The 15,729-nt window shown below is 35.5% G+C and overlaps 1 protein-coding gene across 1 annotated transcript in view; it reads left to right on the plus strand.

The window, feature by feature from the left end:
- Positions 1–2,282: 2,282 nt before the first annotated feature.
- The window catches only part of LOC107654820 (phospholipase B1, membrane-associated-like), a 16,653-nt gene continuing 3,206 nt past the window's right edge, over positions 2,283–15,729 (plus strand). Inside the window, exons 1-27 of the mRNA XM_016442068.1 lie at positions 2,283–2,361; positions 2,746–2,805; positions 2,912–2,975; positions 3,319–3,353; positions 4,069–4,073; positions 4,228–4,332; positions 5,200–5,268; positions 5,573–5,641; positions 5,952–6,041; positions 6,122–6,182; positions 7,229–7,287; positions 8,001–8,074; positions 8,234–8,277; positions 8,665–8,773; positions 10,226–10,277; positions 10,557–10,637; positions 10,753–10,818; positions 11,416–11,516; positions 11,640–11,721; positions 11,925–12,029; positions 12,124–12,219; positions 12,535–12,606; positions 12,685–12,762; positions 12,863–12,923; positions 15,264–15,322; positions 15,403–15,470; positions 15,557–15,600. Coding sequence (XP_016297554.1) covers positions 2,283–2,361; positions 2,746–2,805; positions 2,912–2,975; positions 3,319–3,353; positions 4,069–4,073; positions 4,228–4,332; positions 5,200–5,268; positions 5,573–5,641; positions 5,952–6,041; positions 6,122–6,182; positions 7,229–7,287; positions 8,001–8,074; positions 8,234–8,277; positions 8,665–8,773; positions 10,226–10,277; positions 10,557–10,637; positions 10,753–10,818; positions 11,416–11,516; positions 11,640–11,721; positions 11,925–12,029; positions 12,124–12,219; positions 12,535–12,606; positions 12,685–12,762; positions 12,863–12,923; positions 15,264–15,322; positions 15,403–15,470; positions 15,557–15,600 — 1,888 coding nt within the window. The remainder of the gene's footprint in view (positions 2,362–2,745; positions 2,806–2,911; positions 2,976–3,318; positions 3,354–4,068; positions 4,074–4,227; positions 4,333–5,199; positions 5,269–5,572; positions 5,642–5,951; positions 6,042–6,121; positions 6,183–7,228; positions 7,288–8,000; positions 8,075–8,233; positions 8,278–8,664; positions 8,774–10,225; positions 10,278–10,556; positions 10,638–10,752; positions 10,819–11,415; positions 11,517–11,639; positions 11,722–11,924; positions 12,030–12,123; positions 12,220–12,534; positions 12,607–12,684; positions 12,763–12,862; positions 12,924–15,263; positions 15,323–15,402; positions 15,471–15,556; positions 15,601–15,729) is intronic.

Genomic DNA, 15,729 nt, shown 5'->3' on the forward strand with positions numbered 1-15,729 from the left:
GTGATCTTAGCCAACCCAGCACTTCATCGCAACTTCTCTATACAGCTAGGTTCGTCAACCATAACTCCTTCTAGGACAGCAGGAACCTTGGAGTTGTGATTGATGATCAGCTAAGCTTCACAGCCCATATTACTACAACGGCCCGGTCCTGAAGATTTGCTTTATACAACATTAGGAAGATTAGACCCTTCCTATCAGTGCAGCCCTTACCAAAAAGTAGTATACTTCAAGTTTATTTTATTAAGTATACTTAAGTAAAGTTCAAGTATATTCCAAGCTCTTGTTCTCTCCAGACTGGACTATTGTAATGCTCTCTTAGCAGGCATTCCGGCATGTACTATCAAGCCTGTGCAACTGATCCAGAATGCTGCGGCAAGAGTGGTCTTCAATGAGCTGAAGAAAGCGCACGTCACACCTCTCTTCATCAGTTTGCACTGGATGCCGATAGCCGCTCGCATCAAATTCAAGGCACTGATGTTTGCCTACAAGACAACCACTGGCTCTGCACCAAAGTACCTAAACTCAATAGTTCAGACTTATGCGCCCCCCTGAAGCTTGCGTTCTGCAAGTGAACGACGCCTCGTGGTACCATCCCAAAGAGGCACAAAATCACTCTCACGGACCTTTACCTGGACAGTTCCAAGCTGGTGGAACGACCTGCCTATCTCAATTCGAGCAGCTTTCTTTGGCCATCTTCAAAGAACGCACTTGACTAACTAATGCTAACATTTTCTTATTCTATTTGTCTCTTTTTCTGAAAAAAAAGAAAGAAAGAAAGAAACTGGTATGTGTACTGTGCTAGACTAACTGAGACTTGTTACAGCACTTGTATATTGTTGTATACTTGCTTTGGATAAAAGCGTACGCTAAATGATTAAATGTAAATGTAATGTACATTTTACATGGAGGGAACTGTAACGGAGCCGACGAGACGAGAGACGTGCGGATCCATCTGCAAAGCTTTTATTTAAAGGCGTGGTCATAAAACAGGCAAGGTTCAGACAATGGCAAACAGGTATATGAGGGCAAGACGAAGAGTAATCCAAAACGGGCGTGAGTCAGTCGGCAGCAAACGTTATCCAGAGGGCTTGACAAGAGGGGAAATCCAATAACACGAGCAATAGTCCAGGCAGGAGCAAACAGAGTCCGAACGGCGAGACAAAAGGGCAATCTGAGAAACACAAGCAGGAATCAGAACACGAGAAAACAGGCAAGGCAAAACTAAGACTAAACTATGAAAACTAGAAATGGCTCCGCAGGGTAGCTATCGCTAGGTGAGTGATATGCGCTAAACAATACTCGGCCTTGAATGGTGGTGTGAGACTGATTTATATATTGTGTGTTATTGGTAGCAGCTGTGTGTGATTGGTTTCAGGTGAGATTGTAATTAGTGCAATGGAGCATGGGAAATGTAGTCCAGGGTGATGTGTAACAGTCTGTGTAGTGTGAGAGTCAATGTAGTGAGCGGGTGACCTCTGGTGGTGAGTGAACGGAAGTTCATAGACCGGATTCGTGACAGGAACAAGCAAATTGAAATTGACAAAACAAAGTAGTTTTGCTTAGGACAATTTTTAAGATAACAGTTGAGAAAACCTAAAAATCTGAATGCATCTGAATTCAAGTTTTGTTGAAGTTTCCTTAATACCTTGTTTTACAGTGTGTTGTAAAGCAGCTTTAGGAACAAAGAATAGTGCCTTTCAAACCACTTTACAAAGCCTTCATAATATCCACATTTGGACCATATGGACCATTTGACCAAGTGAAATTTCTTAACTAAAACGTTATATCATCCTAAGACATAAAACTAAGGGCCATTTGCATAAATATGCTCACTATGACTGTCAAGAATGTTTCTTAATAACTATTTTGATCAGTTAGCAGTTAACCAGGGGTTAATCAGTATTGCTTATCAGACTCAAATTAGGCTACTCTATATTTTTATGTAATTATTTTTGTATAATTATTTTTTTATCAATATAACATTAATGGCCAGTCTTAAAGAAGAAGAAAAATTAGATGCCTTGTAAGACTAGTCTAAGCAGTTTATGCAACCGGCCACAGGACTATAGACCTAGCCATTATCTTACCAATAAACACCTTGATAAGATCAATAAAAAATCAATTCCATACCATCTACCTTGAAACATGCAAACTAACAGTAGGCGTGTGTGAGTGATGGAGGAAGATCACAGTCATATATTAGAGCAGGTGTCGCTAAACGTTTCGACAGTTTAGTTTCAGAACTGCTCTTTACTCCACGTGGCTCCAAACAGATTTCCATCATGGAAATAAAAGATAAAACTTTCTCTTCCTGTGCACAGATTATGATCCTGGCACTTCTAGCATGCAGGTGTTCAGCAGGTATTTAATCACTTTTGATATTCCGTCACTCTGCTTCCAATTTAATGCATAAAGCTTCCTTAGATTATTTTCCTGACATTTTAATTACTGGTTTGATAGTACTTTAGAAATGACTTCCCTTTTTAGCCCACTGAGAGGTTAATAATTACTCTGTCATGGAGCTGATGTGAGACTGTATGCGTTATTCACTTTCTATCTATCTTCTAAGTCTAAGTCTTTTAATTTTAATTCATCCAATGCAATGTAGGTAACGCATTCACAGAAATGTATTTGTCACTCCAAAGTTGTGCTTCCATGTCAATACAGTGAGTCAAGTTTGTTGATGTGTGCCACTGTCTTGTTTGTGTTGTTGGGCTTGTTTCAGGGTTTGTTTTGTTTCTGCAGTTAAATCTCGTCCCCTGTATTGTGCTGCTTCATCTCCTTCACACAGCACTCCAGTTTCTGGTAAAGGAATCTACAAGAATCTTGTGATTGAATAAGACAGAGAGAAAAGAAATTAAGATCTAAGCTTGATTTAATTGTATAAACTGTCCTATCATCCTTCTCACAGTCCATTCTCTGAGGCCAGCTGATGTGTCTGTGGTATCTGCACTGGTTTTGTCTGATGTGGAGAGGTATGTCCAAATTTATCACAAGTGCATTAAAATAACAATTAAGCTTCACTGGAGTTGAGGAAATGTAAGGTCGAAAAACTTACTAACATAGACCAGCACATTAGGTTAACTAAAGTTAATTAATACCTAAATTCAGGTCATGCTCTGATTTTAATAGAGAGTTTTGTTATTCCATATTTAAAATGAGAACAGAATTATGTAATAATCAGAATATGCATATTATCATTGCATAAATCAAACTGGCGATTCATTAAAATTTTTTGATTTAATTCATTCATTTCCTTAATTCAAATGCTATTATTATGCCACTCAAAATGATTAAACATGGTGTTTTTTATGGCAGATCTGATGAAATTAGAGCCCTCAACATGCTATCTGGTAAGGCTTCAATCTTATTCTATAGAAATAAACAGACACATAATACCATTACCTGCATTTAGTATTGTACTCAAATTGCATTCGAATTACATTGTTGAATCTGCATGCCTTTCACTTACCTTTTTTTTTTTTTTACTAAGTAACACATTGATTGAGCTCACAAAGACCCATCACATGTTTCTGTGTGATTGTCAGGCTTGATTAAACCAGATCTTTATATAAAGGTTTTGGAAAGATTAAGCCTGAGTCCTTGAAATGAAAGTCAAGGCCAGAGGAGAGATACACGCAACCATGTATCTGAACAAACAACACTCTGGTTTTCAGATGTTAATTTTCTGAGATAAATGATAAATGACATGACAAGAAAAAAAATATAGGCTATGTATATATATATAGAGAGAGAGAGAGAGAGCGAGAGAGAGAGAGAGAACATATATTTTATTACAAGGAGGAAATCCTTCAAACATGTCCCTATCTCAATCAAATGTGATAATATTGTCTTATCTTGCACACTTAAGAACTTTGTTTTGGGTTTTGCATCGGTTGGCCTGATACTATTGGTCTGTTCACTACTGTTTGTGATAGAGTTATCGACGGTTGGCTGCTCTGATGTCCTCTGGAAAACCTCAGAGGAACAGCTATCTTTATTTCTCCTCTTATAAATGCGACATTGTTTAGTGTTTCTGTAAATTCTGTTCAAGTTTATCTTGAGGAGTTAAGGTATATATACAGTGCGTATATATATACTACAAAAAAAAAACACACACACACACACACACACATACATTGATACACGTTGATACATGTGTGACTTTTGAATATCTGTGCTAAAATAGTTTGACATTGTCAAACATTATATGTGTTTATTGAACAGGAATCTATCAGTGCTCTTCTAGAGAGAAGAGGCTGGTTCAGTGACCGAGAAGATTTCAGCGTAATGCTTCAGTCCAGTCCAGTACACACCGATCTGTCAAACCCAGTGAGTCTATAACACTCAGAGATCATTTTAAACAGGCCACTAGATAGATAGATAGATAGATAGATAGATAGATAGATAGATAGATTTGAATAGTGAACATTATAGATGGCACAATTTACACAATATGCACAAATATCAATGACCTATTTCACATGTATTATGTTGAACTAAAAAGTATTACATTTATACTGGTATAATAAAAAGTTGCATTAAATTTGTGCATTATTATATTGCACATGTATTGCATCAAGAAATTTTGATGTATTGCATCAAGGCCACAACCAGTAGTTATTAAATAAACTTGTGTATTTTACTTTATTTTATAAATGTAACCTTTCTAGTGATTCACTCAGTTAGACTTGTATGGAGACTTGAGAGTAGGCCTATGTTATTTGTTTTTGAATCAATCTGCTCTTCTAAAACCATAGATATGACTCGCGCTGTGCTACAGAGATGTCTCACTTGTGCTGCATCTGAACTTTCAGGTGACGGGGAGTGAGCTCACCTGTGAGGACCGGTCTCCATCTCCCAGCATACCTGCCTCAGGTAAACAGAGATCTTACACTTGTAGTAGGGGGAGAGCGGGGCACAAAGTAACACTTTTTGACTTTCTCAAATTGTGTAAATCCACATGGGCTTCAGAGTATAATTTTTTTTATCCACAGTAATTTCACACTTATCTAGTACAAATATGTTGCTTTGATTCATAATTACAGTGTATACGTTTTTCTTTATTTACCCTCAAAAATTGGAAGTGAAATGTGACAACTTGCCCCGTAGGTGGGGTACATTGTAACAGCTGAGGGGCACGTTGTAACATGACCATATGACAGCTTAAAATGTTATCTGATCTTTTCATGTTTTCAGATGAAAGCCTCAATGTCTGACTCCTCACGTGACATAAGCATGTTGACTTTACAACTCTGGAATAATTTGGTAAGTTAATATTAATGCAGTCAACACGTGTACATTGTTCCTATAGAGGTAGATGTGAAATCCTGGACTCTTTACTTTCAAGTTATAAAAGTTCAAAGTGTTAAAGGCCCTGAGGTGATTGATAACAAGTAGACTGTTAATCAGTACAGTCAGTACTGTACTGTACTGTACAATTAGACAGTACAGTCTAATCTGAACCTTATTCAACCTAGAAACCCATCTAGAACCACCTATCTAATCTTGCCTTTATATGACGAAGAACTGGAGCCTTTTTTCTGACCAATCATAATTATTCTCTTTCCAGCTGCAGCCAATGACAGACAAGACTGAGATAGATGGGCGGGGTATATTCACCATTCCATGCCCCACTGAGGTGAGGGAGATATTTGATTTATTTATGATCTCCTTAGCATTCATAATGCGAATTGCTGAATCAGAGTGGGTTCATACATATGCCTTTATCTCACCAAAATGTTCCCGAACTATATGTTTTATGCAAGTGTTTGTCCTTCACCTGTGATAAGGTGAAGTGAATTTCAGTTCCATTTCATTTATGTAGCACTCATGTTTGTGATGTGACACACAAGGTTCATAATGTGTATGTTCAAGTCTGGATGATTTTCTTTTTCTAAACAGACATAAACATTCACATATGCTTTACTGAACCTGTTGTTCTGTCCCAGGAAAAGCAGTTTTTGCGAACGCAGAAAAACTCATACTCACCTGAGCTCGGTATCTCTCAAACAGAGGATCCCTCTCCACTTCTCAACACAGTGAGTCCATTCTCACCATAAATTCGCCCTGTTACTTTGACTTACAGTATGTCTCACTTGTGCTGCATCTGAACTTTCAGGTGACGGGGAGTGAGCTCACCTGTGAGGACCGGTCTCCATCTCCCAGCATACCTGCCTCAGGTAAACAGAGATCTTACACTTGTAGTAGGGGGAGAGCGGGGCACAAAGTAACACTTTTTGACTTTCTCAAATTGTGTAAATCCACATGGGCTTCAGAGTATAATTTTTTTTATCCACAGTAATTTCACACTTATCTAGTACAAATATGTTGCTTTGATTCATAATTACAGTGTATACGTTTTTCTTTATTTACCCTCAAAAATTGGAAGTGAAATGTGACAACTTGCCCCGTAGGTGGGGTACATTGTAACATCTGAGGGGCACGTTGTAAAATCACCATATAACAGCTTAAAATGTTATCTGATCGAATTAAAAAAATATACAAGACAAACTAAAATATTTTGTCAATAAAATACAATAATTATTTATTTCAAATAAAATAATGGCGTTTTTTAAGAATTAAAAATAATCTGATTTTGGAGTTTGACAATGAACACATTGCAACCATGCTTGGGACGGCCCACATAAACGAGCCAAAATGCTTTACATGTCTTTATTCACCTGTTTCTCGTCGTTTATCATTAAAATGTATTAAAGTAAATAGTGTGAATTACATCGCTAATGTCATAGAATAGCACAGCAGGGCACATTGTAACGCAGTGTTACAACATACCCCATCTGCGCAACTGGAATTTAAAACTGGTTACTGTCTTCTGATAGTTAGCCAAGCATTACAAAATAATTTAAACTGATAAATAGCAGATTGGAGATTAAAATAATAGCAGATTTGTCTCATTTTAAATGAGTAATAAAAACTGAGATGAAAAATGTACTTAAGCCAGAAATATAATTTTACTATGGTAAAATAAATGTTCAGCGATATCTTCAAAAGACTTTTTAATTTTGGCGCACTTTTTTTCTCTATATAATGTTGATATAGTAACTAGTAAATGCTGTAAATTTGGTTATGCTAGCATGTGTGGGAAATATTTAAAGCACGTGTGTTACAACTTACCCCGCGTTACTTTGTGCCCCGCGCTCCCTTACACCCTGGCTGGAAATTCTAGGAGTTTTTTTAAGTTTGTTTCTGTCTGTCTCTTCTGTAGTCCATGCCTTACGGCCAGCAGACATCAAAGTGGTAGCAGCGATGGGTGATTCTTTGACGGTGAGGTGATAATTGATAAACATAAACATTTAAATGTATTGATGGTATTTGCTAATACTGATAATTTTTTTACAAATATGCACTACCATTGTGATTTTTAAAATGTTTTTTAAAAGAAGTCTCTTATGCTCACCAACCCTAACCCTATTTGAATATATTGGTGATGATGGCAAAGCTACATTTTCAGCAGTCATTATTCCCGGTTGCGGCTAGAAGGGATACAGCAAAAACCGGAGGCTAACAATAAATTGAATTTTCTACCGATTAGATTGTGTTTTATTAACGTCTACACCTACCCCAACCCTAAACCTACCCCTTAAAATAATACAAAAATAGTAATTATTGTTGTACAGTGTGAGAAACATTGCACTATATTGATGTGCGCATGCCCAGTAGTTTTTTGCTGTATGCCATCTAGCCTTAACCACTATTCCCGTTTACATTGTCACATGATCATTTAGAAATGATTCTAATACGCTGATTTGGTGCTCCTGAATTTCTTATTATTGCTGATGAAATAGTTGTGCTACTTATAATTTTTGTGTAAACCATGATGTATTTTTTTTCAGGATTCTAGGTGTATTTTTTTCAGACACTATATTTCAAGTAGTAATAATTTGAAACATAATAAAAGGCTTTACTGTCACTTTTGATTATTTTAATGCATGGTTGCTAAATAAAAGTATTGACCCCCCCATAAAAAAAAAAAAAAGGCATCCAATGGGGTTGGTGCTGCACAAAACAATCTCCTGGGAGTGCTCACAGAGTATCGCGGCCTGTCGTGGAGGTGAGTGTCTACCCTGATCACTCTGTAAACCATCTGTTAATTACACATATATGTTGCTGGATTAGTTTTATCCATATGATTTACAGGATTCAATTCTTATCTAAATGATCAATGATCTCATGAAGCACAAGACAGATAGATTTCATTTTTTGTTCTCAGCATCGGTGGAGATGAGAACATAACAACTATAACCACTTTACCAAGTATGTGCAAGTGCTCATGTTCCTGTCATGCTCTTATTATTATGTACTGTAGATTTATGATTAATCATTAATTAGGAATATAATCAACTCAGAAATTATTGTAGTCATTAAGTGTTTTAAACCACATAATGGCTGATCATGACACAAGAGTTTATGGTGTAAATAGCTGCTTTTTAATCTCTACTATATACTACGTAACTTGAAGTAGTCTAAGGGTGAAGTTAGAGATTAAGTATTATTCTTGAGTCCCTCCTTAAAAAACAGCAAGCCAAATATGTTTACCCTTACCAATCTCTTTATCTTTTTCACTTTCAGGGATTAGATGGACATTCAAATCAGATTTAGAGTGATTATGTGTGTATAAGATAATGTTTTTTTGTCATTTAGATATATTGAGAGCGTTTAACCCTTCACTCACTGGCTATTCATTGGGAAAAGGAAGTGCGAATTCTGTACGCAGTTTTCTGAACCAAGCAGTACCAGGAGCCAAATCTGAGTGAGTAGCTTCTCACATTATAAACCAGTGACTGAATAAATGATTGATTGAGTATGAAGCATTGTTTATTTATTTACTTATTTATTTATTTTACATTAACACACACACACGTTTTCAATTTTAAAATGTAATTTATAGCAATGATGGCAAAGCAAGAGTTTATGGTGTAAATAGCTGCTTTTTCATCTCTACTATATACTACGTAACTTGAAGTAGTCTAAGGGTGAAGTTAGAGATTAAGTATTATTCCTGAGTCCCTCCTTAAAAAACAGCAAGCCAAATATGTTTACCCTTACCAATCTCTTTATCTTTTTCACTTTCAGGGATTAGATGGACATTCAAATCAGATTTAGAGTGATTATGTGTGTATAAGATAATGTTTTTTTGTCATTTAGATATATTGAGAGCGTTTAACCCTTCACTCACTGGCTATTCATTGGGAAAAGGAAGTGCGAATTCTGTACGCAGTTTTCTGAACCAAGCAGTACCAGGAGCCAAATCTGAGTGAGTAGCTTCTCACTTTATAAACCAGTGACTGAATAAATGATTGATTGAGTATGAAGCATTGTTTATTTATTTACTTATTTATTTATTTTACATTAACACACACACACGTTTTCAATTTTAAAATGTAATTTATAGCAATGATGGCAAAGCTGATTTTTTTAGTAGCCATTACTCCAGTCTTATGTCGCATGATCCTTCAGAAATATTTCTAATACGCTGATTTGATGCTCAAGACACATTTATTAGTAGTAGTAGTGTTGAAAACAGTTAAGCTGCTTAATATTTTTCTATTTTTCTATTTTTCAGGATGTTTTAATAAATAGAAAATTCAAAAGAACAGCATTTATTAGAAATATAAATATTTTTTAACATTATAAATGTCTTTACTGTCACTTTTGATCAATTGAATGCATCCTTGCTGAATAAAAGTATTTCTATCATGACAACTCTCTGAAGATTTAAGTATGGTAATGGATATGACAATGTTAATGTATTTGGTCTTGGCGGAATAGATCTGCTACGCTGCTGCTGCTGAATTGCTGCTGCTGTTGGTTATTGCTGTTGTTGAAGATTATTGCAAAGCAAGTACAGGAAATTGCTACTGGCAATACATGTGCCGATATGGTGCTCTGCGTATTTAAGACATGCTGCTGCTGCACAAATAGCATTTAAAATAACCCGTAGCAGATTTATACAAGTGGAGCTGGGGAAGGTGGAGGGTTTCAGAGGTTTCATATAAATGTAAAGCAGTAAGCTCATTGGCTGCGTATGCAACATAAACCAATCAGTTTGTGCCAAGTAGTTGCGCTGTGAATATCATCAGTTTGCATTAATGACCCACCAGCCTGTGCCATCTAGAGTTTCATGACAGAACATGGCATTCATTTCTTTAAAAAAAAAATTGAATACTGTAAAATTACTAAAATGTGATTTTTCATTTTGCAGTGATATGGTCACACAAGCTCATGCTGTCATTAAAAGAATGAAAGAAGACTCGGTTAGTCATTCTCAAAATCTCAAACATACACACATTTGCTTTTCTTTTGTGGTTGAAAATGTTGTCATACTGTTATAATGATATTTTCGATCCTCATATTTTCATTAAGGTATTGTTTCGTTTGTATTTTTATTGAGCTATTTTCTTTCTGTAAGATATTAAGATTACTATTGTTGTGAGGGATATTTAGTCCCCCACAATAGGCAAAATCTGACCCACACACAGGGTGCTAAATCTGAACCTCATTCAGACTGTCTGAAAATTTCTGTCTCTTTTCAGCGAATTGATTTCCAGAATGACTGGAAGATTATCACAGTCTTCATTGGAGGAAATGACATATGTGCCCACTGCTCTGATACTGTACGCTGATATTAATAGAGCTTGTTTTATTTATTATCAGAGTTTCAGTAATAGATCTGCAATTACTGTCGCTATCTCTCTTTATCACTCTCTCTCTCTTTCTCTCTTACCTCAGCGGTACTATTCTCCTGATAACATTGTGAAGTATATTCGTGAGGGTCTGGACATATTGCATAATGAGGTGAGGCAATTTTAGCTCTAGTGCTCTATGCCATTTTTTTTATACAGATTTTGTTTCCGAAATACAGTGGGGTCCAAAAGTTTTTGAAAATCAGGTATTCAAAATGTAAACCTTGAAATAAAGTTTTAAGATTTTGAAAAATGTGAAACAGACAAACGAAAAAAGAAACTACTGTGATGTGTCCGATTATTGATGATTGTTTTATTGAAGATATTTATGTCTGTGAAATCTAAAGTGTCTGAAAAATAAAAAACTTAATCTAAAAAAAAAGAATAAATTAAGATTCTGATTAATTTTCATTAATCATGTATGCAAATTTAATTCATTTTGTTATGCTGGAAAATATAATTTGTAAAGAAAAAATGGTATTAAATAAGAAAAGTGTTAAAAAATAATAGATAAAATAGATTGGTTTCAGACTTTTGGAGCCCATTTTATATTTCTCTTCATATATCTTATTTATTTTAAACCTATTTAATGTTTGTTATGATAGGCCTGCATTGTAGCAGAAACAATGGTTAAAACCAGATTATTGGTAACAATACGCCATTGTAAATCCCTGCTGCCTGTTGGAATTAATCATGTCTCCTTCTCCAGGTCCCTCGTGCCCTGGTGAACCTAGTGGAGCTCCTGGATATAATTCCACTGCGCCGTCTCCATCAGGACCCCACTCTTGGATGCCCTACCTGGCTGATCAAGTGAGTTTTGCCCTATATACTGATTCTCCTGATTTCTGCTTGATTCAGGTCGAAGAACTGAATTCTGACGCTTTGGGTACATGTTAGTCTTGCATTATTTTGCTTTGTGTTTTATTTTTTCAGCATGTTGTGTCGCTGTGTTCTGAAACCTAAAGATGGATCTCATGAATTCCAGAAGTTGCAGGAGTTTAACCAAGCCTATCAGGTACACAACATATGACATGAAAATTAATTCATTTTTGTGTAAACATCTGTATATTAATATTTATTATGAGTGTTATTATTTATAATACAAAGTAATTGTACAGTTTAAAATGTTTATATTATTAATATTAGTATGATTCTAAAATGTAGCTGTGCTAAAGTGCATATTAATATTCAATGTATTCTGTTGTGTTTTATTCTCAGCGTGGTATGAGCGAGCTGGTGGAGTCTGGGCGATATGACACACATGATAACTTCACCGTGGTCCTACAGCCATTCTTCAGAAATGTGTTTCTCCCTGTGTTGGAGGTGCACAGCAATCTTACATCATTTACTGCATGAGCTATCCTTTCTTGAACTATTTGTACTCATTATCTTTGACATTTTTTCCATGTTCTTTTAGGATGGGAGGCTTGACCGTTCCTATTTCTCTCCAGACTGTTTTCATCTCAGTCAGAAAGCTCACACGCTCATGGCTCGGGCTCTCTGGAATAACTTGGTGAGCATATGATTTAAGCTTAGATACACATATGTTAATGTATAAGCCTGATAATATTTTATTAATATATTGTATGTAATTAGTTTTACAAGCATGTTGTATGCTTGTATGCATTTATTATTTTCATTTTTAATATATTATTTTATTTACTGTAAATGACTGAATGCTATTCAGCAATAACCTCTTTGTAGAGGTGTAATTGAATTGTGTTAATTTAAAATACAATTCAGCAGGGAAAAATTTCACAGCATCTTAACTCTCAAAATGGATTTCCAGTTTTATTAATTCGTTCTCTCTCTCTCCCACATACTGTAGATGGAGCCTTTAGGTAATAAGACAGACAGTGAGGATTTTACTGCAGGTGTCCCTCTTAAATGCCCAGAAAAGGTGAGTTTAAACTCTGTAATCCTTCTGTAAACTCTGTAATTCTGTCACATTGTAATACTTTTTCATATTCTTCTTTAGTTGTCACCCTATTTGAGGACCTATCACAACAGCAATTACACATACAACACCCCTCCTCCTACTCCTCCACCCACAACTGTAAGTCACATAAATATATTACATACAATATTAATGAAACACAATACAACCTTAAAGTGATAAAAATTCATTATGAAATGATTCTTCCCTTTCACTTCAGAATTGGGGAAGTGATTTCACATGTGTGGACACAGCATCCTCTGACACTGTGCCAACATCTGGTAAGAAAGAGAGAGGAGAGAAATTAATTTTCTAAATTTTTCCCACCAGATAACTTTCCAACTCTCTAACTAACTATTTCTCCTTGTCTTGTATTTTTATATAACAAATCTTTTTTTTATCGCTTTAAAGTATTACAGCATTAAAGTTATTAAAATTCAAATGTTTTTACTTTATTTTTACTTTGCTAAATTTTATTTTGGTATTTAATTAACAGATATATATAATATATATATACAACACACACATACAGTATACATGTATATTCTGTTAATGAAATAGCAAAATGTAAAAATGTTGCATGAATTTTAAGAAATAAAATGCTGCAATACTTAAATATTAAGGAGGATACAATTGGTGATAGATAAAAATTACTAGAAAAATGAGAAATACTGAATATGTACATAGGTTTATGGATAGAGACAAAGACGTAAGACAGGCTTCCAGATATCCTGCCATTGTTTGTTATCTTTCTAGGTACAAGTAGCTCTGCATTGTTGCTTTGTTGTTGTGTTTAGGTGTCCAGGTAATCACAGTTGAGATAAAGTTTAGATATAGAATTGTTATGTATTAACATAACCCCACATATGCTTCCGTCTATCTGCCGCTGCTCTCTATTTTTGTTTTGGTTTGTTTTGCCGTTTTGGATTATACCTTTTGGACATTGTGAATTTTATCACCCTTTATCAGAGGATTACATTCTACATGTTTCATGGAATTTGCGTTATGGACTTTCCTTGACTTTTTGAGTTAATGAGTGAACGCTGATCGCTGTCTGTCTGAACTTCTTTTACAAAGACTTAATCATGTAGCTGGGTTTCTGGGGTCTGTGCTGAAGTGGTTTGCCTCTTACCTCAAGGAGAGAACTTTTTCTGTTAATGTAGGTGAATGCTTCTCATCTTGTGCACAAATCTCTTATGGTGTTCCACAGGGTTCCATTTTGGGTCCTCTTCTTTTTGCATTATATGCTTCTGCTATAGGTAATATTATTCAGAGACACAACTTATCTTATCATTTCTACACTGACGACACTAAGCTTTATCTTCCTGTTAAAGATAACAGCTGTTCTGTGTCCAGTGTTTTTGATTGTCTGCGTGACATAAAATGCTGGATGGATATGATTTTTTTTTTACAGCTAAACAATGACAAAACTGAAATAATCATCTTTGGCCCATCGGTTCTAACCTCTGAAATTGTCAGTCACCTTGGTCCCCTCTCTTCTAAAATGTACATGACTGTGTCAAATACCTTGGTGTTACATTTGGTCCCACCTGTGTTTTGATGAACAGATTAGCGCCGTCATGAAAAGTAGTTTCTTTCAGTTAAGATCTATTTCTAGACTCAAGATGATGATTTCTAAGGAGGAACTCAAAACCGTTATTCGTGTTTTCATAACATCAGGAATAGAATACTGTAATTCGCTCTACCTAGGTTTGCCTAAATCAGCTTTAGATTACTTACAGATTACTGACCAGCACTAAAAACGTGAGCACATTACGCCTGTGCTCGCCTCTCTTCACTGGTTACCAGTTAAGTTCTGTGCTGTTTTTCAAATTTTGCTCTTTGTTTTTAAAGCTTTGCATGGACTTGCACCTCAGTACATTTATGATCTTCTCACTCCGTATACTGCTTCAAGACCCCTTCGATCATCTAGTCAATTCCTACTCTCAGTTCCTTGTTCTCGTTTTAAAGTTAAAGGTTATAAGGCTTTCTCAGTGGCTGCCCCTAGTGTTCCTTTCTATATTAGATCTACTCCTTTTATTTCTATGTTCAGATCATCTTTGAAGATTTTTATTCTGTGTGTTTTAATTCTTCCTGAGAGTGTAAATTTTCATTTGTCCATTTGGTTGTGTTTTGTATACTGTCTAGTTTTTATTTTGTTTTAATCCTGTTGTATATTTCCTGTACAGCACTTTGGTTTCAATAACTGTCGTTTTCAAATGTGCTCTATAAATCAATAAACTAAACTAAACTAAACTATAATATTTTATTAATATATTGCATGTAATGAGATTTGCAAATGTTTTTCAAGTATATAATTTATTTATCGTATTTATTATGTTATTTTAATGTCTATTTATTTTATTTTGTGTAAATGACAGAATGTTTTAAAACATATTAAGGAGGATAAAAAGAAAGATTAATAACAGATAAAAAAATACAAGAAAGAGGAGAAATAGTAAATATGTACATAGGTTGATGGATAGAGATGAGCAGGCAAGACAGGCTTTCAGATATCCTGCCATGGTTTATTATCCTTTTAGGTTCAAGTAGCACTGCACAGTTGCTTTATTGTTGTATTTGGGTATCGAGGTAGTCACACAATCACATTTCTTTCTCAGTTCACAGGCTGCGTCCAGGTGACATTAAAGTGGTAGCATCTCTGGGAGATTCACTTACTGTAAGTGTGTGTGCATATTTGTGTATGTTGCGATGTTTTGTCATGCTGTAATTACCATTCTCTGTCTCTGAATCTGTCAGGCCGGCTTTGGTGCAAAAGCTGAAAACCTTCTGCAGTTGGTGGATGAGGAGCGAGGGGTTGCATGGAGGTGAGTTTGTGTCAGTCTACTGTATGCCTATGGAATTATTTTGTTCTGCATGTTTTCTAAGTGTCTGTGTTTAATTTAATTGACAGCATTGGTGGGGATGATACTTTGGAGACTGTCACCACATTGCCAAGTGAGTATAACCTTATGTAACACTTTATGTCATTTTATTGGTTGTTATTAGCACTGATTACACTCTAAAAAAATGCTGGGTTGTTTTAACCCAACTTTGGGTCAAATATGGACTAACCCAACTGTTGGG

This window comes from Sinocyclocheilus anshuiensis, unplaced genomic scaffold, assembly GCF_001515605.1.
Source record: "Sinocyclocheilus anshuiensis isolate Anshui unplaced genomic scaffold, SAMN03320099.WGS_v1.1 scaffold335, whole genome shotgun sequence".
Lineage (NCBI taxonomy): Eukaryota > Metazoa > Chordata > Actinopteri > Cypriniformes > Cyprinidae > Sinocyclocheilus > Sinocyclocheilus anshuiensis.